Source organism: Gymnoscopelus braueri (genome assembly GCF_963280865.1).
Source record: "Gymnoscopelus braueri genome assembly, chromosome: 9".
In the NCBI taxonomy this organism is placed as follows: Eukaryota; Metazoa; Chordata; class Actinopteri; order Myctophiformes; family Myctophidae; genus Gymnoscopelus; species Gymnoscopelus braueri.
In genome coordinates this window covers 22,556,436-22,583,244 of record NC_137610.1, presented here as the reverse complement: position 1 = coordinate 22,583,244, position 26,809 = coordinate 22,556,436, and the positions used below count along the sequence as shown (strand labels likewise).

General features: G+C 43.0%; 1 protein-coding gene across 1 annotated transcript; it reads right to left on the bottom strand.

Moving 5' to 3' along the window:
* Positions 1 to 26,266, bottom strand: LOC308092225 (immunoglobulin superfamily member 22-like; the record flags this gene model as incomplete). Its single annotated transcript, XM_080438069.1, has 26 exons — positions 1 to 65; positions 352 to 532; positions 657 to 805; positions 1,470 to 1,769; positions 2,895 to 3,087; positions 4,383 to 4,471; positions 4,935 to 5,231; positions 6,204 to 6,332; positions 7,328 to 7,501; positions 8,653 to 8,955; positions 9,449 to 9,537; positions 10,340 to 10,547; positions 11,307 to 11,448; positions 12,021 to 12,145; positions 12,479 to 12,763; positions 14,389 to 14,551; positions 14,754 to 14,866; positions 15,700 to 15,862; positions 16,032 to 16,145; positions 16,641 to 16,812; positions 17,497 to 17,533; positions 18,319 to 18,418; positions 22,011 to 22,147; positions 24,795 to 24,899; positions 26,065 to 26,104; positions 26,219 to 26,266. The coding sequence occupies 26 exons, from the start codon at positions 26,264 to 26,266 to the stop codon at positions 1 to 3; spliced, it is 3,921 nt and encodes a 1,306-aa protein (XP_080294195.1).
* Between the last annotated feature and the right edge of the window lie 543 nt (positions 26,267 to 26,809).

Here is a 26,809-nt window from a genome sequence, read left to right as displayed (position 1 = left end):
TCACATGATCCTCTCTTTGTTTGCACGGTCAGTCAGGCTCTCCAAGAGGCTGTTGTCATCCTTGTCTGCAACACACAATGGTGGAAAGCACCGGTCAGCAAGAGTTCATCCCTTCATTCCATCCATCAATTGATCTCCACCTTCCATCCACAAGCTCGAAAGCTTGAACTTGTAAATCTGCTACTTTTGCTATTTTTTATTTATTTTAATCTTGGAAAAGTAACAGTTTTGGACATGAGGTTTCCACTCGACAGAGACGATATCCTGTGGGTGGGTCAACTACCGTTTGATTACAAAGCAGGTATGACAATGAAAGCTATAATAAAACACAGGATGCTACAGTGTACTTGCCAAAGACCACCAGGGTGCAGGAGCACTGTGTCTTTCCCAGAGGGTTCTCCAGCACCAGAGTGTATTCTCCACTGTCTTTGACTCCACAGGTGGGGATGACCAGGGTACACACCCCGTTGGCGGTGCTGTGCCAAAAGCGAGAGGAGTCCGAAATCTTCACTCCTCCCTTGTGCCAGCACGCCTGCAGACCACCGGAGTTACAAAACGTTTACTTTGTGCGTTTGTCCTTTGTGCAAACACGTCATGCCGGCTGGTAATTATAGATTGTTCTCATTTAGGTATGCAATTGTTCATCTCCTTCATACCTGTGGAGTAGGCATGCCCTGGTAGGCACAGCTCATGGTGCAGTCGTGACCTCTGCTGACAGCGTGGTTCTTCAATGGAAGCAGGAAGGATGGCTTTACCTGGCGAGATGGTGCCTTATACTCCTTCATCATGAGACTGCTGATGGCCTCTGAGGCACACACACACACACACACACACACACACACACACACACACACACACACACACACACGCTTACATTAACACTTACAAGTAAGACGCGCGAACGCTGGAAGCGAACGCAGCTCGAAAATATTGTGTATTTACGGACTTGTAATCCGTGTTATTTCACTGTGATGGGGGATTGTGTGTGTGTGTGTGTGTGTGTGTGTGTGTGTGTGTGTGTGTGTGTGTGTGTGTGTGTGTGTGTGTGTGTGTGTGTGTGTGTGTGTGTGTGTGTGTGTGTGTGTGTGTGTGTGTGTGTGTGTGTGTGTGTGTGTGTGGGGGTATTGCATTGTCTAAATTCCTGCACTCTGGCGCCCTCTACATAGGTACTGCATGCACACAGACAGACATACAGACAGACACACACACACACACACACAACAACACTTATAAACTGAAACATTATTTTCAAATACTGTGCAGTGGTACTGAGAACTAGGGTTGCAACAGTTAATCAAACTAATACATTTGGTCAATTATGAAAAATCGATATAGAAATATTTTGCGTTGATCTAAAAAAAAACAATTGATAAAAACGTGCTTCTTCATTATACAATTAATCGGAAAAAGTAATCAATAGAATAATCGATGGTTGCGGCCCTACTGAGCACCACAAGCAAATTAGCCACCTTTATGCTTGGCGATGATCATGGGCTCCTTGGAGTCCAGAGGATCGCTGTCTCCAATGGAGTTCTGGGCCAGGACCCGAAAGTAGTACTTCCTCCCAGGAAGCAGTCCGGTGACGGTGTACTTGCTGCTGTAGATGCGCTCGGCGGCAGTGAACCAGGAAGCGGTGCTGGTGTCTCGTTTGAGGATGACATAATGGGTGTCCTCGTCATCCTCCAGGTCAGGGGTGTGGTCCCACTGCAGGGTGACCGTGCCTGGAACCTCCTCCTTCAGACACAGGTTCTTAGGAGGACGGGGGAAGTCTGGCCAAAAAAAGGGAAGAGAGAAGAGAGGAGCACAAAGAGATGAAAATGTTCTTTTTTGGGGGGGCGTGGCTCTGCAAGAGGCTAGCCGTCTAATGAGAGGGTCTGTGTGTGTCTGTCCGGAGCTAATCTCACAAACCACACACAGTAGTAGTTCCACTCATTTCATTTCACATATGTTTTATAGATTTTTTTGGTATTTAACTTAAAACGTATAATGTAAGACAATGGGGCTGTGATCATGCTGAAGCCTTAAGTCCGTGGTCACATGAAGTCCGAGATCAATGTTGGTGCCAAGTCCGAGATCCACCTTAAGCCATACTGTTTCTGTGGATCCCGAGAAGATCCACATAATGTTCTATTCTTTTATAGTCAGTTTTTATAGCTGTAAGACGGAGCTCTCACTCTGTGGAGTGAGAATTCCAGAAATAAACCTCTAAGGATCAAGGTTTCATAAGAAAAAGGGCACAAAGAGCTTCCGTCACTGGTGTTTCTCAAACTGCCTCCAGAAATGTGTCGTTTTCAGTGCTGTCTTTTGTCAGGGATTAGCCACACAGTATGACTGCATAAACACATAGCACTGCCTCAGCAATGGAGAAAATTGGTTTCCTATCCAGCGTGTGATGCAAAATGGCCAACTTGTGCATATTGTCGCTGTCAGGCAAAATCGTTGTCTTTATTAATTTTTTCTTTTCCATTTGAATGCCCTATTTTATTCTTTGTACATATGACAGTGTGATAATAACCAATCAAAAAGCTCACAAGCTGTGAGCTTTGAGTTTGTAGATCTGGGGGGAAAGTTATTTTTTTTGCCTTTGAGAGTCCAGTGTAGAAAGACCGAAAACGGAGAGAGAGAGAGAGTCTGTGAGTGACATGCAGCAAAGGTCCGCCCGGGCACGGGAATCAAACCCAGGAGGTAGAGCGTGTGTGTGATGCACATTGTAAAGCGCTATATAAATGCACCATTTAGGACTCGCTGTCATGAATCAGCCAGGTTGAAAACGAGTAAGTTTGTCTGTGGTTTTATAAATACTTAACCAATAAAGTGTTTGTGACTAAATACAACAACCTGTGTTCCATTGTAACGTTTTTTTGCACACACAAGGTTTCCACCCGACAGCGTACCTGTCACCCTGACGTTGACGTCATAGTGGACCGCTCCATAAGGGTTCTTCAGTTGGACACGATAGACGCCAGAGTCAGATCTCTTGGAGGAGGAGATGAGCAGCTGGGAGTGACTCTTGCTCTTAGTGATGGCCTCCTTGCCGCTGGTTCGAACGCCGTCCTTTAGCCAAGTGACCACCGGGGGAGGGGAACCCTGGGAGGAGGACGGGTAGAGGGGAAGGGGGTGGGAGGTATTAGATTGATCCATTAAATGAGAATTAACCACTTGAACCCCAGCATCCCTATTCTGGGGGGAACTATTGGCAAAAACAGGCAATCTACAAGCTCACACGAGTTGTGAGCTTGTAGATTGCCTATTTTTGGCAAAGCGATTTCGTGTAGATGGGGAAAAAAGCGGTCCAAGTACAGTTGCAACTCAGGTCTGTTTTGACTACGATTAGAGGGTTTTAAGTGGACAGATAATTCTGTCCAATATATAGTAGAGTATGTTAATACAATATAACTTATACATTTGTGGTGGTTGTATTTTATCTCCCGGCTCTTCTATTGAGACATTTAGATCGTGTCAAAGGTCATGTCTCACCTACTGTAGACACAGGAACTGACACGAAATCTTTACCTGATGGTCAAGATTCAGGCATGCATGCTCTATTAGATCAATGCAATGGTAAAACATTTCAGCACTTCCACAGGAAACCGGGTTCAAATCCGGGGTAGAAGAGGAAAGTTACATTTAGCAGCTTTAAGTGGTTAGGCTTCCTTTTAAGGTAGAACACATGCTCAACTCTGAGTCGAAGTAAGTGAACTGTGGGGAGCTATAACTTGACTAGATGAAAGGAAAAAAACTGCACTCTCTGGAGTATTGTTGAAATATTTAATATAGCACGCAAACAGATGTTTCTGGCATAAACTGCCACAAAAATAAGTAATTTATTTTATTTATTAGATTATGAAAATTATATACACTGCTCTTTGTAAATATTGTTTTTGATCACATCTTATGATACATTTTGTACTTATTTGTTGTGATTCATTGCTTATTGTATAGCATCAAAGCCTGATTCATGGCTTATGGTAGAAATGCACCCGTTTTCATTCTGCATTAAACATTTCGTCTCTGTCGGGTGGAAACCTCATTATGTCCAAAAGGTTACTTTTCCGGATTCAAATTCCAAAATAGAAAAAAATAGCAGATTGAAATGCTCAAAGCGCGTCCTTCGCGCTGCGTTTCGAGCTTGTAGATCTGCTATTTTTGATACTTTTGTTTGACGCTGTAGTTGTATGCACTTATTGTAAGTCGCTTTGGATAAAAGCGTCTGCTAAATGACTGTAATGTAATGTAGTATGATCAATAGTAGGGCGTTAATATACGAAAAAACACGAAAAGTTAAAATATGGAGATGAGAGTTTTCTGTCCGACAGCATTAGTCAACAGAGGGTGCGGTTGGTTGGTTGCTGTTGATGGCATGTGACTGATTGAGGTCTTACTATGAAGCCGAGTTGAAGGCAGAGTGCTGTTCCAGCACGGACCACCATCCGGTTCTTCAGCTTGCCCTGGATGTCAAATCTGGGAGCCACTGCATGGGAAGTAGTCGCACATAATGTTAACCACATGAACCCAAAAAATAGACGATCTACAAGCTCAACACCTCGACACATTGTGAGCTTGATCTGCAATTTTCCTGCGAAGAGATTTGTCGTAGGGGGAAACGGGGAGAGGAGCAGACCTAGCATAGACCCCTGGGGGACCCCAGTCGGCTAAGTACATAGGGTTTAAGTGGTTAAGTGTTTCTTCAATATAGGGTCCAGGGCCCTGCAGGGGTCCTTGAGGGGGATCCTGGGGGTCCCCAGCCAGATTAACTAATGCAGCATCAAGATCAGTTTAACCACTTTAAGCCATCTCTTTTTTTTTTATTATCTTGAAATATTTTAATTATGGGGGTCCTTATGGCACAAAATGATATGGCAGCCAAATGCACATTAATTTGGAGGTCCGTGACCACTGGGCTAATAATAGAATGTACAGTATAGTCATCTCACCAGGTGGGGGCATAGCCAAAACGCCCCGGTCCAGTTCGATGGGTTCCCCCACCCCTCCCTCGTTGACGGCCCGGATTCGGAAGAAGTACTTCATGCGTTCCTGCAGTCCCAACACCGTGTGGCCGGTGCCAGCGATGGGGATCTTGGAGACCTTGGTCCACTCTTTAGCGTCCTCGGGTCGGACCTCCAGGATGTAGCCAGAGGGCTCGTCCCCTTGCTCCGGGGGCCTCCAGCTCAGAGAGATGGAGGAGTTAGAAGAATCTGACACACGCAAGTCCCTCACCAGACCGGGTGCACCTATAGGTGGGAGGAAGTGAGAATGTTCATGAACCCTCGTGTCCTTATATTCTGGAGGCGAAAATTCGGCGAAAATGGCAGATGTACAAGCTCACAACGTGACTACTCTCGGCAAAGAGATTTGGTGAAGAGGGAAAAAAGGTTGGGGCCTAGTATAGACCCCTGGGGAATCCGGTCAACTAAGTATGCGTTGTTGTCGGGCAGAAACCTCTTATCTCTAACTTTTGTGTGTTTTTTTTCATACTACTTGATCATTTTACAGCATCACACAACGGCATCAAAAGCAGATCTACAAGCTCGAAACGCGGCGCAAAGCGATGTGTTTTGATGACAGAGATGAATACGATAGGGTTTAAGAGCTTAAATTATAGTTTGATATAGGCTGAGCTATAGATTTGATTTGACTTGATTTCATGCTTCAAGTGAAGCCCAGCCCATACTGTATGGGCGTATACTTTTAGTTAAACATCTTTATAAACAATGATCAAGTAAACATCTAATAGAAACAAAAGTTGCATATAGGTATCTATAATAAATACACCATAAAACCTACCAAACTGCAGCAATAGGCCTATAAACTTACACTTGCGTCAGGAAAGCCAGCAACAGGAATGGATATAACAAGACCAGGAGACCTGGTTCTGCCAGACCCAGAATGAAGTCCTAGTATGTGACATAATAATGATGTCATGAATAGTTCGTTTTTTGGCTGGGGCCGGAGGACAAAGTGACCATGCCCATGTATGGACGAAACAGGTACAAAGCCTCATGTAAGCCCGACCCCTTGGGTCTGGCAAAAACATATTGCACATAAAAAGCTGAGACTGCCTCCTTTTCCAGTTGGAGTGGCTATATACAGTACTGTAGGTTTGAAGTATTTAGGACTGCCAATTTTATCTCCAATTTCTATTGATACATTTTTTTTAAATTAAAAGCAGAGATGTGAGAAGGAACAGGAGAAGAAAGGCTCACGTATGGGGTCTTTGGCGATGACTGCGTTGGAGCTGGAACTGGGGCTTCCTGCTCCCGCTCTGTTCACACTGGTCACTCTGAACTCATACTCCATGTCCTCCATCAGTCCATCCACCACACATTTAGTATCTGGACCAAACGGTAGAGTTACACACAAATACAGCTGGATCAGTAGAACACACATACGGTAGATTAGATAAAGTTACACACAAATACGTCAAGATACACAAGTATCTATTTTCCACCCACAGGTGACGGTAGGGCTGCTTAATTAATCAAATTTAGTTTTCAATTAGGATTTTAGGTTCCAATGATTATGAAAACAAGATGATGTAAACACTTTTACTTTCAAATTCAATTCAAAAACAGCAAAAGTAGCAGATCTACAAACTCAAAACGTTTCACGCTGTGTTTCGAGCTTGTGGATCTGCAACTTTTGCTGTTTTTGCAGTCATCGCAAGTATGATCAGCAAAAGTAACACAAAAAGGTAAAATATGGAGATAGGAGTTTTCGGCCCGACAGCAACGATATGTCCAAAACTAACTTTTCAGTATTCAAATTCAAAAGTATTAAAAGTATCAGATCAACAAGCTCAAAACGCGTCGCTTCGTGCCACGTTTTGAGCTTGTAGATCTGCTACTTTTAATACTTTTGTGACCCTGTAGTATGATGTAGGGCATTCATTTATGAAAAAATCACACCCTGTGTGAAGTGGGCGGTGTCTTGCTAGCTAATCACAATACTGAATGGAGTCAACCAATCATGTACAAAAAATAAATACATTTATTGAAACACTCTTTATGATGGACGAAACCATAACTTAAAAAAAACAAAATATGTTTTTTTTAAAGTTATGGTTTCTTATATAGGGCTATGCACATGTGTCATGTGACACTGGCCAATCACAGTCCTGAATAGACTGTGATTGGCCAATCACGGTGCAGGGTTAGGCGGGGTACTTTTTGGCCAATCACAGCGCAGGATAATTGTACAAATATCCAAACCTCACTTATAGGGGCGGTTTCACCGCCCAAAAACACAAAGTTAACGATATATACAGTAAACATTTATGTTTGCCATAATCAAGCAGCCCAATCGGCCCAATTTCCAGATGGAGACTGACCTGTGAGCGGCTCCTTGCTGACTGGGACCCACATGCTGCTGCCTTTCTTCCTCCTCTCCAGGACGTAGCCCAAGACAGGAGCTCCTCCGTCCTGGCCTGGAGGAGACCAGCTCACCGTCATGGTGTCCTTGGTGATGTTGGACACCTGGGGCTGGGACACCACGCCTGGTGGCTCTGGGGAGGTGGACAGGAGAAAACACATTCAGATGCTGGAATGGAAGGAACAATGAAGGTGACTGGGAACACGCACATTGCTATATTTGGATGATGAAGATGAAGATTAGGGTGATGATAATGATGGTGATGACGAGTACAATGATGCAGGGGTGCAACAGTTAATCGATCGAATTGATTTAATGAATTGATAAAATAATATATTTTAAAAAATAGTGAATATTTTCATTGTACAGTATGACAAAGTATAAATAAAATAGGGCTTAAATGGTTAATCAGACTAATTAATTTATAGTTATATTCGTTGATGTATATAATGGGGAAAGAAAGCTTATATAATCGATAGTTGCAGCCCTACAATGATGATACTTAGCTCACCTGTGGATCTTTAGAAATACTCATTCTCTTGATGATGATTGATGATGACAATAAGGAAACGGAAGGTCCAAGGTTTGATTTCCGTCTCTGGCTACTGATCAGGGACGGATCTGGCGGGGGGGACACAGGGCGGGACTTGTACCCTGTGTGCCACGGACCCTGTATGGGGACTTCAATGTATTTCTATGGGGCTTATGGTCAATCACAGCCACAGGGAGGGTTCTAGCAGCAGCATGCGGCTCTGTGAATGGTTGGGTGTATACATGGGGACCTGTGTGGAACTTGGAGAGGTACGTACAGTACATGTGTGTGTTTGTTTATGTAATGCTGGCCCGGTAACTTGTTGTGGAGTGAGATGCACTTTCCGATCAATGAGCATGTTAAGTTGGATGATAAATTGTTGTCTCTCCGGTTTATGGAATCGTTACAATACTGCATTTGAAGAGGCTCGGCAGGCGATCATCAAAAAGGATTGGGTTTCTAGCGCACACTTCAAATCAGGTAACGTTAAATCAAGTATTATTATTATCTGTTGTAGGAATTAATGTGTCAAAAAAATTGCAATGTGGGCCTATACAAAAATGGTCCCCCCGGCCCCCACCTCGGAAGTCACAGATACATACCTGCTACTGATCGAGATGTTTAGAGCAACACACAAAACCCCTAACTGCTCCCCCGGTGAGCACTCGAGAACCACCTAAGCAGCCATCAGCTAAGTGAAGCTGAAAATGGACTAACCAAGTCTCCCCCTTCCGTGGTACATTGGCTCTCACCTATGGGCTCACCGGCGCACACCTCGTCGGTCTCCAGAGGGTCGCTCGTGCCCTGGGAGTTGACGGCCCGGATGCGGTACTGGTACGCCTGGCCCTCGTCCACCTTGGCGTCGGCGAAGACGGTGGTGCTGCTCTCCACCTCGCCCACCTTCAGCCAGGACTTCTTCCCCGCCGCGCGGCGCTCCACCACAAAGCCGGTGACCTGCTTCCCCCCGTTGTCCCGGGGGGCCTTCCACTTCATCCTGATGCACCGGCCCGACCGCTCCATGAACTCCACTTTACCCTGAGGGGGCCTGGGCCGGTCTGGAGGGAAGAGGCACACGATCGCTTGCGTGAAGTACAGTATTTCAAAGCTAAAGCCTGATTTATGCTTTGTCGTATCGTATGACCAGGCATCTCATTGAAAATAACTTATCAAATATGTATAGTAGGGCTGTCCTCTCATAGATGATTAATCGCTCTGTTTGGTCTTAGTCGACCAAGACATTGTTGATTTATGATGTGATCATGGGTTGATCATGATTTTTGATGAGTCTATAATTTTCAATATGCAGTAGCCATTGTGAAATCAACATTAGAATGTTCAATTCTCAACCTCACCAACCTGAAAACGCAACTATACAAATTTGATGATTAGATCAACTAATCGATTTAAAGTCGACAAATTCCTCTTAGTCGACTTTTCATTTCTTTAGTCGAGGGCAGCCCTGACATATGTTTTTCACTTTGCGGTGAGCACAGGGCATAAATTAGCATTGAGATATGTCTCTCGGGTGTGTTGCACACTTTGACCCACCAATCACATTGAGGTGCAGGTTGGCGACGGCAGTGCCACAGTCACTCTTCAGACGGAGCATGACGTCACCGCTGTCCTCTCTGATGCACCTGGATGCACACATTGAGTAGATCTCTATTAGTGCAGTGGTTCTCAAACTTTTTCAAGTCAAGGACCCACAAAATGATATGTATTTGGCCGCGGACCCCCATCTGAAAGTGTGCCAGGGACCTCCAGAAGCAAAGATTTGAAGTTATAAGTAGCCTTGAGATCCAATGGTCCACGAGCCATGTGGCCCATAGGTCAAAAGCCTATCTCTGTGTGCATAGTGCGTGAGGCAGTACACTGCTAGTATGTCTCCCAGAAAACTGTAGGTCTGCTGCCACTCTTTTAAATCATTTTAAAACACAACTGAAGACCTTTCTGTTTGCCGCTGCCTATGTTTTTTCTTTCTCTTTCTCTTTCTCTTCTGCACTGTAACTATCTGTTATTTTTTACTCCTTTTGTTTATGCTTCCTAATTGTATACATTGTATATATTTTTTCCCTTTGCTTGATGTTCTGTGTAAAGCACATTGAATTGCCTTGTTGTTGAAATGTGCTATTCAAATAAAAACTGCTTTGCCTTGCCTTGCCTATGTCGCAGGGACTTACCCCCACACTACAACCCTTGATGCAGAGTGCCAAGCAGGGCATTAGGTACCATTTTTATAATCTTTGTTATTACTCGGCCGGGGATTGAACCCCCAAACTCCCAACACTCCCACCACAATGTCACTGTGCTGTTAGCTACAGTATGTACTATATGCATTATTAATATGTGATTAAAATATAAAGATGATGAAAGGTTTTAGAAATACCACACGCCCACAGTACCAAACGCCCAGCATGACAGTTTTCTCTGCTTCCTTACCTGCTGATTACCAGCGTGGTGGAGTCTGCCGTTCGCTCCACCTTGGTCCTCTCATCCTCCGTCATCTCCAGGCCGTCCTTGTACCAGGTCACCTTGGGCGGGGGTCTACCTCTGAAGGGGATCTTGATGGTAGCTGTCTGGCCCGCTTTCACCATCACAGGCTGGGCCGCCAGAATCTCCAGCACTGCAGGGTCGATCTCCGGAGGGTCTGGGGATAAGAGGGGATTGGACTGAGGAAAAGCACCTCATTCTGTTTAGGGCAGGGGTCTTCAACCCTAGGGGGTCCTCAGAGTTACTAGTTAAATCTTTCTGTGATAGGACGTTTCTTTTTACATTAACCACTGAACCCTAGAATCCCTATTAGCCGAAAATAGCATGAACCCTAGTCGGCAAATGACAGGGTAAATGGTCACATGGCAAAGAGAACAATGTAGTGCTTCAAAGAAACTAGGATACCAGGAAAAAAGTCCTTGTTAGCGTCGCTCTTAACCAGTGTTTCACTGGAGTCCTGAACCACAGCAAGCTCACTGGAGTAAAGAAAGTTCTACATTGCGCTTGACAGGGCCCTTAGAGCTAGGTGCTATTATTCGTCTCCGTCGGGTGGATGTCCAAAACTGTTACTAAAAAGTTAGAAAAAAACCCACAAAAATGGCAGTACCCTTTTTTTCGGTGCACAACAGTCTAGCGTGTAACTAAGTATAAATCAGGTATAACTCTATCCGAACTCCTAAACCTAACCTCTAAATGTCTATTACCTAAGCTTATCCTAACCTGAATCTTTTCCTAATTGTAAATGTATCTCTAAAAATCTTTTTTTTTCAACCATAAAACAACCATTTCTCTTGTGAGGACCAGGAGAAACGGTTCCTCACAATGTCTATTTCTCACATTCTACTATACTTTTGCACATTTGATCCTCACAAGCATAGTAACACACACACGCACGCACACACACACACACACAGACCTGCAATGGTCAACACGGCCTCGCTGTCGGCACCCTTGGCTCTGAAGGTGTATTTGCCCTGGTGGGCGTCGGTCACTCCACTGAAGGTCAGCTTGTGGACAGCACCCTGTTTGACCACCTGCACCCCGCTCATATCTGTAATCTGTCAGATGTAACACAACTGTTTTAGAAAAATACACACTCAAATATATGTACCAGGGGGGGGGTTAAAGTAAGAAATCCGGAAACATAAAGAAATACAATCCGACAATATAGTAATGTCTACTAAGTAGACAACCTATTTCCACAGTAGGAACTTTATCAGGTATCTCTATTCACAGAAATGGGTTTAGGGGTTATTATATCGTCTTTGTCGGGTGGAAACCTCATAATGTCCAAAACTGGTACTTTTCAGGATTCAAATTCAAAAGCATCAAAAGTTGCAGTTCTACAAGATCAAAACGTGGCGCGATTCGAGCATGCAGATCTGCTACTTTTGAGGCTTTTGTGTGACCCTGTAGTTTGATCAAATAGGGCATTAATTTCCAAAAAAACGCGAAAAGTTAGAATATTGAGATAAGAGGTTTCTGCCCAAAAGCGACAATAGGTGTCTTGTTCCAGTGTTTATATTTTAGAAGGGATAGGGTGATTCCAGGCTGCCCCCCCCCCTTCTTCTTGTTGATTTCTTGTTATTGCTGTTTTGTTATTGTCGTGTTGTTGTTGTTGTCGTCTCACCTCCACTCCATCCTTCAGCCAGACTCCGTCCACCTTCTCGTCATCCAGTACAACACACAGCTCAGCGGGGGAGCCTGTAGTACACTTGCTATCTGACATGCCACTCTTCACCGTGGCCAGACGCTCTGCGTGGCCACACACACACACACACACACATGTTCAGGATTCGAATTCAAAAACAGCAAAAGTAGCAGATCTACAAGCTTTTGGATCTGCTTTTGGATCTTGACTTTTGTGTGACACTATGATCAAGTAGGGCGTTAATTTACGAAAAAGTTAAAATTTGGAGATAAGAGGTTTTACTGTGCTTCTCTATTATTCAATTAATCAAAAAAGCTATCGATAGAATAATCTCTAATAAAATAATCCATAGTGGCAGCCCTAACTCTGGTGAAAGGTAGTTTCTGATGTTGCACTTCAACTACTAGATAGTAGTGGCAGTGCTGCTCCATCCTTACCCATCACAGTGAGGCTGGCAGAGCTGACGTACTCATGCTCGTCATTGTCCTGGGTGCACACGATGGCGTACTCCCCCTCGTCAGACCAATCGCAGTCCTCGATGACGAGCTCTGCCCTCTTGCCCTCGCGCACGAAGATGTAGCGAGGGTTCCCCGTGACGTCGCGTCCGTCCTTCTTCCAGCGGACGTGCACGTCCTTGTGGCTCATCTCACACTCCAGGCGGGCCTTGCTCTTCTCCTTGACCTGCACGTTCTTCAGGTAGCTGGCGAACTTGATGGGAATCCCTGGAGAGAGGAGGAGGGAATCAGGCCTGCAATGTTCCATTATTTATCTTATAGCGGTTATTCAATCGATTAGTTTTATAATCGAGAAGCCCTTTAATTTTTTCATATAATTTGTATATTTTTTCTATGTTAACAGGTCTAATTGATTGCTATAGTATACAGACAGACAGACAGACAGACACGCACATTTGTACTTGCTGCTTTGAAGCAACTTAACTAATAACAATTGTTCACAGAGCAAAAACTCTCCACCAATAAATAGACAGAAAAAGATGCACAGAAAGTGTTAAAGAGTAGAGAGCGCGTCTAATGATATATATCCTAATTAGCACGTCCCCAATTAACTGTGAGTGTGTTATAGTGTAACCCCAGAGGAGAGCCTGATGTCCTTGTCCGGATAATACGGTACACATGTTCCAGCTTGTACCGGGGGCTGAGCATCTTGTTAGACATAGAGCTTTAATAATAAATGTGCTTTCCAGCTTGTACCGTGGGCTGATGAGCAGTGGTGGAAAGTAACTAATTACATTTACTCAAGTACTGTATCTAAGTAAAATTTTGATGTATTTTTTCCATTACTAGAGTATTTCCAGTTTTCAGTACTTTAACTTCTACTCCACAACATCTCAGAGACAAATATTGTACTGTTACTCCACTACAATTATTAGAAAACTTTAGGTACTAGTTACTTTTTTGATTATTATTGCAAAACACACATTACCCGCTTCAGCCCTATATACATTTCGGCCATTTGAAAATAGCTGATCTGCAAGCTCACAATGCGTCGCCAATACTTTTGCACTTTTGCACTTGTAACAGAGTATTTCTACATTACAGTATTGATACTTTTACTTCAGTACCTCAGCCGATGAGCATCTTGTTAGACAGAGCTGTAATAAATGTGCCTGTTGTGAGGAAGGATTTGGTGGGATTACTTTCAACTCGGCACTAGAAGAGAGGTTTTAATTACAGTATGCCGCCCATACAACCTTCATGTGCAGTGGTGGAACTAAGTACATTTACTCAATCACTGTGCTTAAATGTAATTTTGAGGTATATTTATTAACTTTCCATTTTTTGATACTTTGAACTTTTACTCTGCTACATCTCAGAGGCAAATACTGTAAGTTTTTCTCCACTTATTGAATAGCTTTAGCTACAAGATACTTTGCAGATTTAGATTATTATTATAAAACGAAAAATTGTAATACCTGCTTTGGTACTGTAAGTATATTTTGATGCCTACTACTATGTACTATTACTCGGGTAAAAAAATATAACGGTAGGCATTTTTCTTGTCATTTTTATATGGTGGTATTGCTACCTTTACATAAGTAAAAGACCTGCATACTTCTTCCACCACTGTTCATGTGGGAGATGAAGGCGAGTTGATGTTGTTTAGCACAGTTATGAAAGAAATCAGTCACTATACTCTCAGGGGAGAAACGCAGCGACTGCTCGTCTCCACTTAAAGTCTGTGGGGAACGCTCGTTTCTGCGGCGATGTTACTTCCACTAGACCGGAAGAATGCAACACCCTTCTGGGACAAAAACAAAACACGCAACATAAACACACACAAAGGGGTTTTCATGGTACAGCAAGAGAAACCAAACGCTCGGGCGTACTTTCTATGAAGAGCGGCACGGTGGCCGTGAGGTCTCCGATGTTGATGCTGTAGTCTCCCGTGTCGCTGGATTTGACGTCCTTGATCTTCAAGGTGTAGGTCAGGCCGTCCTCTGACAGGGACACCTCGAACTTCTCGTCTCTCTTCACCTCCTTTCCCTTTACCTGTTCCAGCACAAGCAAACACAACCAGGGAACGGACTTACATAAGGGCCTTTATTGATTTAAACTCATCTTAAAAACTCATATTTTTTAAGCTATCAAGATGCACAGCTTGCGTGGTGGTAACCCAGACAGACTGTCTACCTCTCTCTCTCTCAGAGTTCTGTTTGAATAAATCTTGGTATTTGAGACGTGCACCACCAACCTTCCATATGAGCGGCGCGTCTGTCTTCTTGGAGAGACGGACCTCAATCACGGCTGTCTGGCGCTCCGTCACTCTCATGGGCTTAAAGTCGGACAGGAACTTCAGAGGCTCGTCTGAGCGAGCCAAGAAAGTGTGTGTGAGAGAGAAAGAGAGGGTGGGGGGTTAGACAATGATGGAATAGCAGAGAGAAAGAGGTTGCTGATGATGAATGAGTCAGGAACACAATGGAGGGGTTGCTGAGAGGGTGCAGGGATCATCACAAAATACCAAAGTAGATTCACATGCTATTTGGTCTCAGAGAGGAGCATTGGTTCCGGACGCTCTCTCTTCTACCGGTGTTTCGCCCAGGTGGACGTGGTTTTGAGGTTAGGTTTAGGCATACTTTCTATGAGGTTAGGGTTAGGGTTAGGCATAGTGTTTGTGAGGTTAGGGTTAGGGTTAGGCATAGTTTTGTGGTGTTTTTGTGATGTTAAAGGTTAGGGCGACACACCAAAGGAAGAGGGAGTCCGGCATTGTTTCTGCGCTCAGGGGAGACATTTTTTTTTGACCTTCAGGCAGTACCACTTGTCAACCAGTAGTGGTCAGACCCTACCACAGGATCTGAATTGTTCAAAAGAAGAGCAGGGAGACCAAATGCAACCACTGCAGTTGTGTTAGTTATTGTGTCAACATACTCTACCATACTGTTTGGTCAAAACAGCATTTTATTCATTAACCAAAGTTCCCTCTACAGCAAATCTCTTAGCTGAAAACAGCAAGCTCACAACGCGGCAGGTTGTGAGCTTGCAGATGAGCTGTTTTCGGCAAATGTTCGCCCCCCAAAATAAGGATGCGTGGTTAAATAATAGTCACACGACTTCCCAGCGAAAAGAGACAGTGATGAATCTATTACTGTAGGAACAATGGGGGAGGAGCGGCGCATTGCATGCGGGGGCCGTGCACTTGCCTACGACTTTGAGTTTGGCTGACAAGCTCTTGTCTCCGACGTACAGAGTGTAGGTGCCCATGTCAGCCAGGCACACGGCCGAGATGCACAGCATGTGCTTGGTTCCCATCTGCTTCACTTCGTACTTCCCGTGAGAATACTGGATCCTCAGCAGCTCCGTGCCCTGCATGATAAATCACACGAGTTGAGGAGGGAAACCCGGGCACGCGTTTTTCATGTATGCAAATTCACACCGCATGGGGCACACACACACGTCGCACGCACACACACACATACAAACACACGCACGCACGTGCACAAGCAAACAAACAAACAAACAGACTGTGTTTTACCTGGAACCATTGCATCTTGACGTTTGGGTCTCTGAGTTCCAGGATGGTATCAAAGACAATATAGCTGTCAGGCTTGGCAGTGATGTCTTCTAGGGGTTTGAGAACACGCACCATCTGGAATGAAATGTGAAAAATATGAAATATGAAAAGCCTGCCGCCACTGCCGAGACACCAGAGCCGAGAACTGTTGCCAGTGGTTTCAAAAGTTATATTTCAGCTTAGGTGACCTTGATTGTTGCTATACGTGACGTTACTGCACGGTAAAATCCTTTGTTAATTTAAGTGTGTAAAATTGGACCCAAATAGACCAGATACGTTTACACTGAGGATTTTAACGTGTGTTGCTTGACATTATGTCCTCGACCTTGTCTGACTTTGTGGTATATGAATGAGCGCACTATAAAGATTTATTTAAGAAGTAGTGAAAATAGCAGATCTACAAGCTCGCAATGTGGTGCAAAGTGACGCGTTGTGACCTTGTAGATCTGCTATTTTCACTAGTTTGGGTCCCAGGCAAATGTCTCATTTCTCTTTTGGGTCTTGAACTAAAAAGTTTGTGAACCACTGGTCGAGGGTTTAAGCCGTTAAGTTCATGTATGTATGTTTTACCTCCACCTCCTCTTTCTTCCTCATCTCCTTCAGCCTACGGAGGAGTCCTCTGAAGTCGGTGAAGCCGTGCTCAGTGCAGATCCTCTCAAAGTCCTTCCTGTCCGCTCCAGACAGGATCTTCAGCATCTCCTCTTCTGTCGGAGGCTTCTTCTCCTCCCGCTTCACCACACTCCTGCACAGCACCAACAGTCCTCAGTGTGCGTGTTTGTATTACTATACTTGTGAGGACCAAATATCCCCACAAGTATAGTAGAATATGAGAAATAGACATTGTGAGGACCCTTTTCCTGGTCCTCACAAGAGCAATGGTGGTTTTATGGTTGGAAAAAAACATTTCTAGAGATATGAATTAGACAAAGATTCAGGTTGGGGTTAGGATTAGGATTACAGACATTTAGAGGTTAGGTTTAAGGTTAGCGTTAGAGTAAAACATGATGCATACTGTACATAGTTGCGTGCCAGTGTTGCGCGTGCACCGAAAAATAGTCGACGTGTTTGTGAGCTTGTAGATCTGCTATTTTTCATCTCTAGGCTTACAGTTAAAAATGCCAAAGAATTGTAAGCCCTAAAATGTTCATGTCCTTACAAGTAGTATACGTTCTGCATAGTTAGTACTTTTATATTTGGTGCTATAAGTATATTTTGATGCTAATGTACTTTTACTCAAGTAAAATGTTTAATACAGGACCTTTGCTAAATATTTCTGCATTTACAAGAGTAAAACAAAATCTGAGTGCTTCTTCCACCACTGTTAAGAAGTACTCACTGGAAAAGGATCTGCTTGCCAAATGATTTAGTTATTTATGTATGTATTTTTGGATGAATTTGTCTACAGAGGCTTGTGTTGTGTTCTTACCGTTTATGCAGCATCTTTTTGAGTTGCATCGCTGGATCTAGGAGACAGAGACAGACAAGAACCATACCAACCAATCTGAGTCCAGGTACCAGTGTTCATTTCCCAGACTAAAGCTATGATGAAAAAATGTCATATTTTTTCACAATATGTACAAAAAATATGATTTAAAGAGAATCATTTAAAACACCTCAATTCAATTTTAGCCAACTAAATCAATTGTAGATCTTAGATCTTATATTTAGCCAACTATTATCATAAGGTTATCATTATTATGACAAAAATGTGACTAAAACTAAATTGGAATTTTATTCAAAAGAGTATGACTAAAACTAAATAAAAAAATAATACTGTGTATCACGCTATGAATGTGGTTCTCAAACTTTTCAAGGATCCCCCCATAACTCTGAGAAAGTACAAATGGACCCTTATGGGTCCATGTGGTTCCACTTGTACACTCTCAGAGTTACAGACCCTCTTTAAGGGTCCATTTGGAACCCCCCTCAAGGACCCCTGAGTGATTCTGGCCCCCCACTTTGAGAACCACTGAATTCATATAGGCCTATATCGTTGCTTTCGGGCAGAAACCTGTTTTTCGTAAATTGATGCCCTACTTTTCATACTACAGCGTCGCACAAAAGTATCAAAAATAGCAGATCTGCAAGCTCGAAAAGCGTCGCTTCGCGCCGTGTTTTGAGCTTGTACATCTGCTATTTCTTTTCCATTTTTGAATTTTAATCCTGAAAAGTAACAGCTTTGGACATATGAGGCTTCCACCCGACAGAGTGGACGATAACACCATTCAGATGCATGCGTCAGGCTTACTCTCTGTGACAGTCAGAGATACGGAGGAGACGGCCTCTCCGTGGCTGTTGGAGGCGACGCACCTGTAGACATCAGCCTCTTCCAGGGTCAGGCTCTTGATCTGCAGGCAGGGCAGAAATGCATTCACTTTGCTATTATCACACACTGCCAGCAAGCAACTCCAAATGTCACTGGAGTTAATGAATTCAGTGCTGTTCACACAACATCTGCAGTTATGACAGGAGACAGACAGAACAGATTAACCGCCTGCTGAGTTCACCGGGAGGGAGACTAATCGCTGATTTTGGTATTTCTAAGGCAGGGGGCTTTCAACGTTTTTAAGGCCAAAGACTCCCTAGCTGAGAGAGAGTTAGCGTGGGACCCCCCCCCCCCCCCCCCCCACTTCATATTTTATAAAATGGTGTTGCACATTAAACCTTTTCATAAATGTCATAGATTGCTTCATAGACTTGTTTGACAGCACTGTCATCAGTGTACAGTATGTTGGATTCATGTTAGCCTAATGTGTATTTTCCAGACATTTAACCACTTAAACCGTCAATACTAAGTGAACTTGAGTGAAAGTGAGCTTATAGATTAGCTATTTTTTGGCTAACGTTCTCCTCAGAATAGGGATGCTAGGGTTCAAGTGGTTAATGTAAAAAAATAAAATCCTATCACACAAAGATGTGTCAGACCCCTTGTAGTAACTCTGAGGACCCCCTAGGGGTCCCGGACCCCCTGTTGAAGACCCCTGATCTAAACTATAGACCGCCGAAGTCTGACGTCATTTATACATCCTTTGTTTGTCTACCTGGTTCGCAGTTTTCCACCCCCGTTCTGAATCCCATACACGTATTTAATATCGCGTCAAATAAGAACTGTGTTCCAAAAATAAACAAATGACCCCGGCGGGTTGACTCTTATGGATATGAAGCATCAACTGACGGTGAGAAAACGCTAATGTTACTTCCGCCGAATTAGTTACATTTTCGCCAGAAACAGACTGTATCAAATATAAGTGACTAACTATCATAAACGATACAGAACCTCCTCCCTGACAATAACGCCGACACGCGGTGTTTATTTTTGGACCACAATTCTTATATGAGACGATTCTAAGATGACCCAATGTTATTCTCCATAGAGAAATTACTTCCGCAAACCTGGGGATGAACGAGTGACGTCAGGACTTCGGTGCTCTATAGTTATAGTGCCTAACTCTCTGAGGCGTACATGACTGAAACTTCTCAGGTCAAAAAAAATCCCCTGCAGTGCTTGAATCAAACAGCAGGAGGCGGTGCCACGTCAGGAATCATGTTCTCATAAGCCTTCATCCCTGCATCTTAAAAGTCATCCCTCAACCATGAAACAGATGGCAACGGTAGATGCATGTCAGCATCCGCAAGTTCATTGCTTTATAATAGCCATTTAAGCTTCACTTAAGCTCCCCGGCTGGTAAGGAGATGGCATATAAATCCACTCCAGAGTGGTTATATAGATAAAAGGATCAGAGTTTGTTTTTTTCTATGTACTTTTCCGCATGATGCATGGCGTGCTGTATGAGGTGACTGTGCTAGGATGGCAGAACGGGTTTATTATTGGCAGCCTGTTCAAGAGAATTGGGTTTCTTTCTACTTTCTCTCTCCTCTCATGTCTTTAATCAGTAGATTTCAACAGCGCTGGAAGAAATATACTCAGATTCTTTTCTTCTTAGCCTAAATCAGTGGTTCTCAAAGTCCTTTGGGGGGAGAGGAGTTCCATTTTTCGTGCTGCGCTTCAAGCTTATAGATCTGCTATATTTGAAACATTTTGAATAATTTTGATATTTTTTTACACATAAATCTTCTGTTCTGGGGGTCCCTAGCAAAACCTTTTCAGATGGGGGTCCGCGGACAAATACATAATCAATTTGGGGGTCCAGGTAGCAATACCACAATGTAGAAATTCCCTGTTAAAGTAAAGTTGCATTACAAATGTTACTTTAAAAAAAGTATTGGCACCAAAACATACTTACAGTAGGCTACCAAATGTAACATTACTCATGCAGAATGTCCTATAACAATCATTCTTGGATTGTTATTACTTATGCATTAATGTGTTCATCACTTCAATGTTGCTGCTGGTAAAGGTGGGGCTTATTTTATGTTTCCTTTATGTACATCTATAATACATCAAAATGTATGTTTGTAATAACCTCGTGAACCCCAGCATGCCTTTTCTGGGGGGAACACTTGACAAAAAAATAGCAGATCTACGAGCTTGTAGCTCGGCTATTTTTAGCGAAGAGATTTGGTGTAGATGTACAGTTGTAACTCAGCTCTGTTATAAGGATAGAGGGTTTGAGTGGTTAACAATCATCTAAATCTGAAAAATAACTAGTAACTAAAGCTGTCAAAGAATTGTAGTATCATATTTACCTCTGAGATGCTCAAAATAGTAGTAGCCTACTTGAGTAAATGTGCTTATTAAATCAGGCTATCTTTAGATTAGATTGTTAGATTAGCTACTTAGTAGCAGACAAAAGTAGCAGATCTGCAAGCGACGCGTTTTGAGCTTCTTTTGCTATATTTGAATTGGAATCAGTTTTGGGCATAATGAGGTTTCCACCCGACAGAGACGATATACATCGAGGCTGCGACTGCGAGGCATACATTCTGAAATGCAGAAAAATAGCATAGACCCCATGCTCACCAACCATGTACAGTGCACACGCATGTTAAAAATAAGACTCCACCACGTGGAAACACTGTGGAGTTATGATTTAAAACAGCATGCCATGCAAAAGTACAGTAACTGGGGCATATACAGTATATTACCACAATCAATCTTGTGACCAAGTGAGGTAGAATTCACCTTTTAGTCAATGGACTTGCTTACTGTAGTGTACAGCATTGGTTCTCAAAGTGGTGTCTGGGGACCCCCAGGGGTCCTTTGGTGGAGGAGGGGGTCCCCAGCCAAATGTGTTAATATAGCGTCATCATTTTAATCACTTGAACCATATTTGACCCCCCACCCCGACAACGACAAGCACTTGGAGTTGTAGGAGTTGAGGCATTACATTTAGTTTGACTCAGTTCAAATCAACAGATAAATATTGTGAAAATATCTGATCTAACAAGCTCACAACGCCTAGCAATAGCTATTCTCAAAATGTTTACCTCTTTCTTACTTAATGTTTGACAATTTGACCAAAGTTAGATTTTTTTTAATAGTACAGTATATAGTCTACCTTTAATGCAGTAATGGTCTTAAAAACTGTATGTTGGTTTGTTTGCTGTTGAGTGAGAAAACAATGTTCCACATTAAGCTAAGCATCTGCGGACCCTCCTAAAATCATTTGGGGACCCCCCACATGTTAAAAACCACTGGTGTAGACCAGTGGTTCTCAAAGTGGGGTCCGGGGACCCCAAGCAAAATGTGTTGGTAGGCTACAGATCACAATCATTTGAACCCCTTTACCCATATTTTATAGGGTGGCTATTCAAAAATAGCAGATCTGCAGCACAATCTGCTATTTTTGAACAATTTTGTGTTTGAATTGTTTTCACAAATCTTCTCTACTGGGGTCCCTGGCACAACATATTTTCAGATGGGGGTTAAGCCAAATAGGCCTGTAGATATATTAATTTGGGGGTCATTGATATGAAAAAGTTTGAGAACCACTGCTGTAGACTACAGGCTGTGTACAGTATGTAGTTGTACAGGCAAACCTTGAGTATATGGTGTTTGTTGATGCTGTCATAGAAAGTCTTGGTCCCATCAGACAGTGGCTGTCCGCTGGCTCTCTCCCAGGTCACTCTGGGCTCAGGTCTTCCTGTCACCTTTGCCTTGAACACCACCTTTTCATCTAAAAAAACAAATACATATTAATTTTGAGGGTCCTTGAAATGAAAATGTGTGAGAAGCACCACTGCTCTAAAACAACATTAGACCATTCACTATTAAATCACGTGGCCTGGCTGCTTATTTTTGGGCTTGTTGCTTGTTTCTCTCGCAAAAATCTGGCAACATGCAGAGAACTCCATTCGAGTCACTTACAGCGATGGATCGAGCAGGGTTGCAATGCTCACAGGACGGCCTTGCACGCCGTGCATGAACCTATTTGACCAGAAGCACGCGCAGGCACTTTAAAACTACTTTAAATTCACACCTCAACAAAGTTTTCAAAGGCTCCCGACTCACACCTAACGAATTAACAAAGGAATAAGCCTAGATGCATATCATTGTCCATTGTGTGACTTGCAGTGTATGTGTTAAGCGACGTGCGCGTCACGTCATTGAAATAGAATGCATGGACATACCAAATGAGCATTGCATGCCTGGTCAGGAGTCTTCAAGTGTCATATTAGTTGTTTTATTTGATTCTAGGCTACTTACTTAGCCAAATTGTTTAACTATAAAGGTCCTTACACACCGGGGCGAATTCTTCATGCGAATAAATACGTTTTTTTTAAAAACCTTATACAGTCAATGCAAGCGTCCACATCAGTTTCGCGAAGCGAAAAAGCGTCTTTTGATTATTCGGAACGAGTCCGAATTTTGCGTATATTCGCATATTCGCACCTTAACTCACGCCACCTGTCCCCCCACTTAACAGGTCAGGCCATAGAGTAGCCTAACTAGGTCGGACCAGGTGGCGATCATGTTGCTATTTAGCTCGAGCAAAGTTAGACTAGGAACATAAATGTATTTATTATTTGTCTTGATAAAGGATTTTGATGACAATAATTATTTATGATAGGCTAATGCAGTGTGTGTGTGTGTGTGTGTGTGTGTGTGCGTGTGTGTGTGTGTGTGTGTGTGTGTGTGTGTGTGTGTGTGTGTGTGTGTGTGTGTGTGTGTGTGTGTGTGTGTGTGGAAGCGACGACGAGTAGCCTACGTGATGAGACAATGTGAACTTGACTCTTTTAATTTGTCATAATGACACTGATATTTATTTGCATTTGAGCTTGTTATCAATGGCTGTTGTGTTAGTGAGTGTGTGTGTGTGTGTGTGTGTGTGTGTGTGTGTGTGTGTGTGTGTGTGTGTGTGTGTGTGTGTGTGTGTGTGTGTGTGTGTGTGTGTGTGTGTGTGTGTGTGTGTGTGTGTGTGTGTGCAGGATACATCCAGAACACTATTTCTCTACAGTTAAACCATGTTTTGAAGTGTACATACATTTGTCATACAAAAAAAAAAAAAGCTGAGTAATTTTATTCTAAAACATCTATTTTCATTTCTGTTCCACATAGTGTGTGGTGTGTTGCGCAGGCACATACAAAATATTCTCTCTTTGTCAAGGAGATACTGGAGGCCATTTGTGGGGCAGCTACCCTGAAAACAACAAGGAGGAACCTCAAAGTCGAGTGCCCAACCACCAAAAGGGAGGCCAAACCTCCCCTGACCCCCAAGGAACTGAAGGCACTGAGAGAGAGGTATAAATGCTAATGAAAAAGTCTGAATTAGGATGCATTATGTTACTTTGATCTCATTATCTGAAGGAGGCAGGTCCTAGCTGAAACAGGGTGTTAAGTTACTCTTTAAACATCACAATTCTTAGCGTCTTTATCTTTATACATATCATATCGTGTGTGTGTGTCCATCCGCATCTCTCTAAGCTGGTCACCAGCTAACCAGCTTTTGCTGGTCTAAGCTGGTTTTTTTTCATCAGGGTTTACTTGCTTTTAAAAATAGTACAGTGCTGTATTCAAAAGTACACGCTTTAAACAGTACAAGTTACAAAGAACATTAAGCTTTTTTTTATATCGATGCATTGCTGTATTAAAATGTAGACATTTCCCGAAAACACACAAGATTTTCCAGAAATTTCAAAACAATATCAATTATAGTGAAAATAGAAGATCTACAAGCTCACAATGCATTGCAATGTGACATGTTGGGAGCTTGTAGATCTGCTACTTTCACCATATTTGAAATAGGAATTAAGTGGTTCACATTCATCATGCACTTTTTCCCTTCCTAGAAATGTAGTCGAAAAGTACAATATTTGTCCTTGAAATGTAGTGGAGTGGAAGTCATAGCTATCCAAAAATACAAACACTTAAATAAAGTACAGATACAATTTCTTTTTTTACTTAAGTACAGTAGCCTACTCAAGTAAATGTACTGTGTTACTGTCCACCACGACTAACGAAAGATAATGCTATAATCTGCAGAGTTATAGTATAATTTGGGCTGTGTGTTTGGCCCCTTGATCTATAAATCACAGTCAGAGACGGCGCAAATAAGGCTTCCAATGCTACAACAGCCCGCAGTATTTGTTCAAAGCAATTGCTACAGTGCATCTCCTCTTTTCCCCTGCCCAGAGGTCATCATCGAGAGCACAAAGAAAGTTCCAAGCACAGCTACTTTGTGCTTTCATGATCGTGTCCTGGGAGCTCGGGCCTGTTTATAAAGTAAGGGGATGAGAGATGCTGGGGTTATGCAGATGGTGCTGCTTTGCAATTTCACAGAGTTTCGAGATGAAAGGGGAAAAAAGAGGGAGCCGCTAACTCACCCTCCTGGGCAGTGACAGGGCGTGGTTTCTCCTCAAAATCTGGGACAGACTCCCCCTCTGGGATGCGGGGGGATGTTTGCACCTGGCTGAAGGCCTCGGCGGTGGCTGGATTGTCACCAAGTAACACAGAGATTAAGTACAGCAACAACACACACAAGCATACGTATACCATTTAGATAATGTTGCAACAAATAATTAGTTTGTCGTTGTGCCAGGTGGTTAAAAGGGTGGTTTGGATGGTTTTACGCTTTGGAAAATAAACGAGTCGAAAGCATTATCGCTCCTTGTGCCACCTGTTTAGGGTTGTGCTGATGAATAGTATTCAAGGAGTAGTCCACCCAAAAAAAAAACTTATTTTCTATCCATTACACACACCATTCAGGACCTCAACGGAAACAAGTCTGCAAGGACTTTTTTGGACGGACCTTTTAGACAAAAGTATTATAAATGTAATTGTGATGTTTACATTCTTTTGCCTAATAACATTTCAATCAATCAATCAAAAACCATGAAGCCTTGAATTCATAGAGATTTTTTTGTTTTTGTCACAAGCCAATAATTTCATGACCGGCAGAAAGATGCCAATGTCTCCGGTAGGAGACTCAAAGAGTCTCCATTGAGTCTCCTACAGGGGAGTCCACCGGTTATAAAATTATTGGCTCAGGAATGCGACAAAAACTAAAGAATCTCCACGAATTCAAGGCTTCATTGGGTGTGTAATGGATAGAAATAAATAAGCAATTTTTTTGGTGAACTACTCCTTTGAGCAAAGCCTGTTGAACACTTAAAAATCTGGCGTCCCTATTTTGGGCATGTTATTGTCAAAACATGTAATTAATATATATAAACAAGCTCACAATGCTGTGCAATGTGCCGCATTGTAAGCTTGTAAATCAATAATTGCAGCAATTTTTGCTAGTTTCAGCTTAAAGGACCACTTCACCCTGTATCTTCATATAATTGGTCCTCACTAATGCTCCATTATAGCACAATTTCTGTCTACTCACTCTGTCTCTCAGAGGAGGGCTGTGTGTGGACAGTTCAGAAACCTGCCTACCAGTGATGTCATCGGTAGGCAGGTTTTGTCCTTTCAAACAAGATTTCAAAAATATGTTTACATCTGAAACGGAAAGGGTGCCGTCGTATAATGAGCGTTAGTGAGGACCAATTATATGAAGATATGGTTGAAAATGAGTGAAGAGGTTAATGCCGTTTCTTGTGACCAGAGTAACAGAATCTGTTGTCTTTGTCAGGAGATGTGATCCCATACCCTCGGCGGTCTTGGAGGAGCTCTGGTAGACCTTACGCAGCTTGCCAGAGGAGGTGGTGGTGGTGGAGGAGGAGGAGCTCATGGAGAGGGAGGAGGTGGAGGTGGAGGAGGTGGAGAAGGATGACATCTCGGACACCTGCCTCAGCTCGCCTACCTGCTGCTCCATCATGCCCTCGCTGGCCTGGCGCAGCTCTGCTGCCATGGCGGGACAAAGTCACCTTGGTGCTGCTGAGACTGAGACAAGGCTTTTGGGGCTTGGCAGGTGGGTGGTGAGAGAGAGAGAGAGAGAGAGAGAGAGAGAGAGAGAGATCGTTGCTGTCTGGCAGAAAAGTCGTATCTCCATAATTATTTCAACGTTTTATAGTTTTTTCTTTTAATGCCCTACTTAATTCGTCATAAAAGAGCTATTGTCACACAAAAGTAGCAAAAATAGCCGATCTACAAGCTCACAACGCTGCTATTTTTGAACAATTTTGAAAGTGATTAAAGGGATACTTCACTTTCGGGCCGGGGAAACATTTAAAAAATATATTAAAAATAAATGAAAAAAGTTATGGAAAATTCATGGCCCCCTCACGCATTAGTAGGACACTCTAATGCGTGAGGGGGCCATGAATTTTCCATAACTTTTTTCATTTATTTTTAATATATTTTTTAAATGTTTCCCCGGCCCTAAAGTGAAGTATCCCTTTAAGTCTATCTGGCTTTTTTATAAATATTTAACAGATGAAAAATATTAACAAGA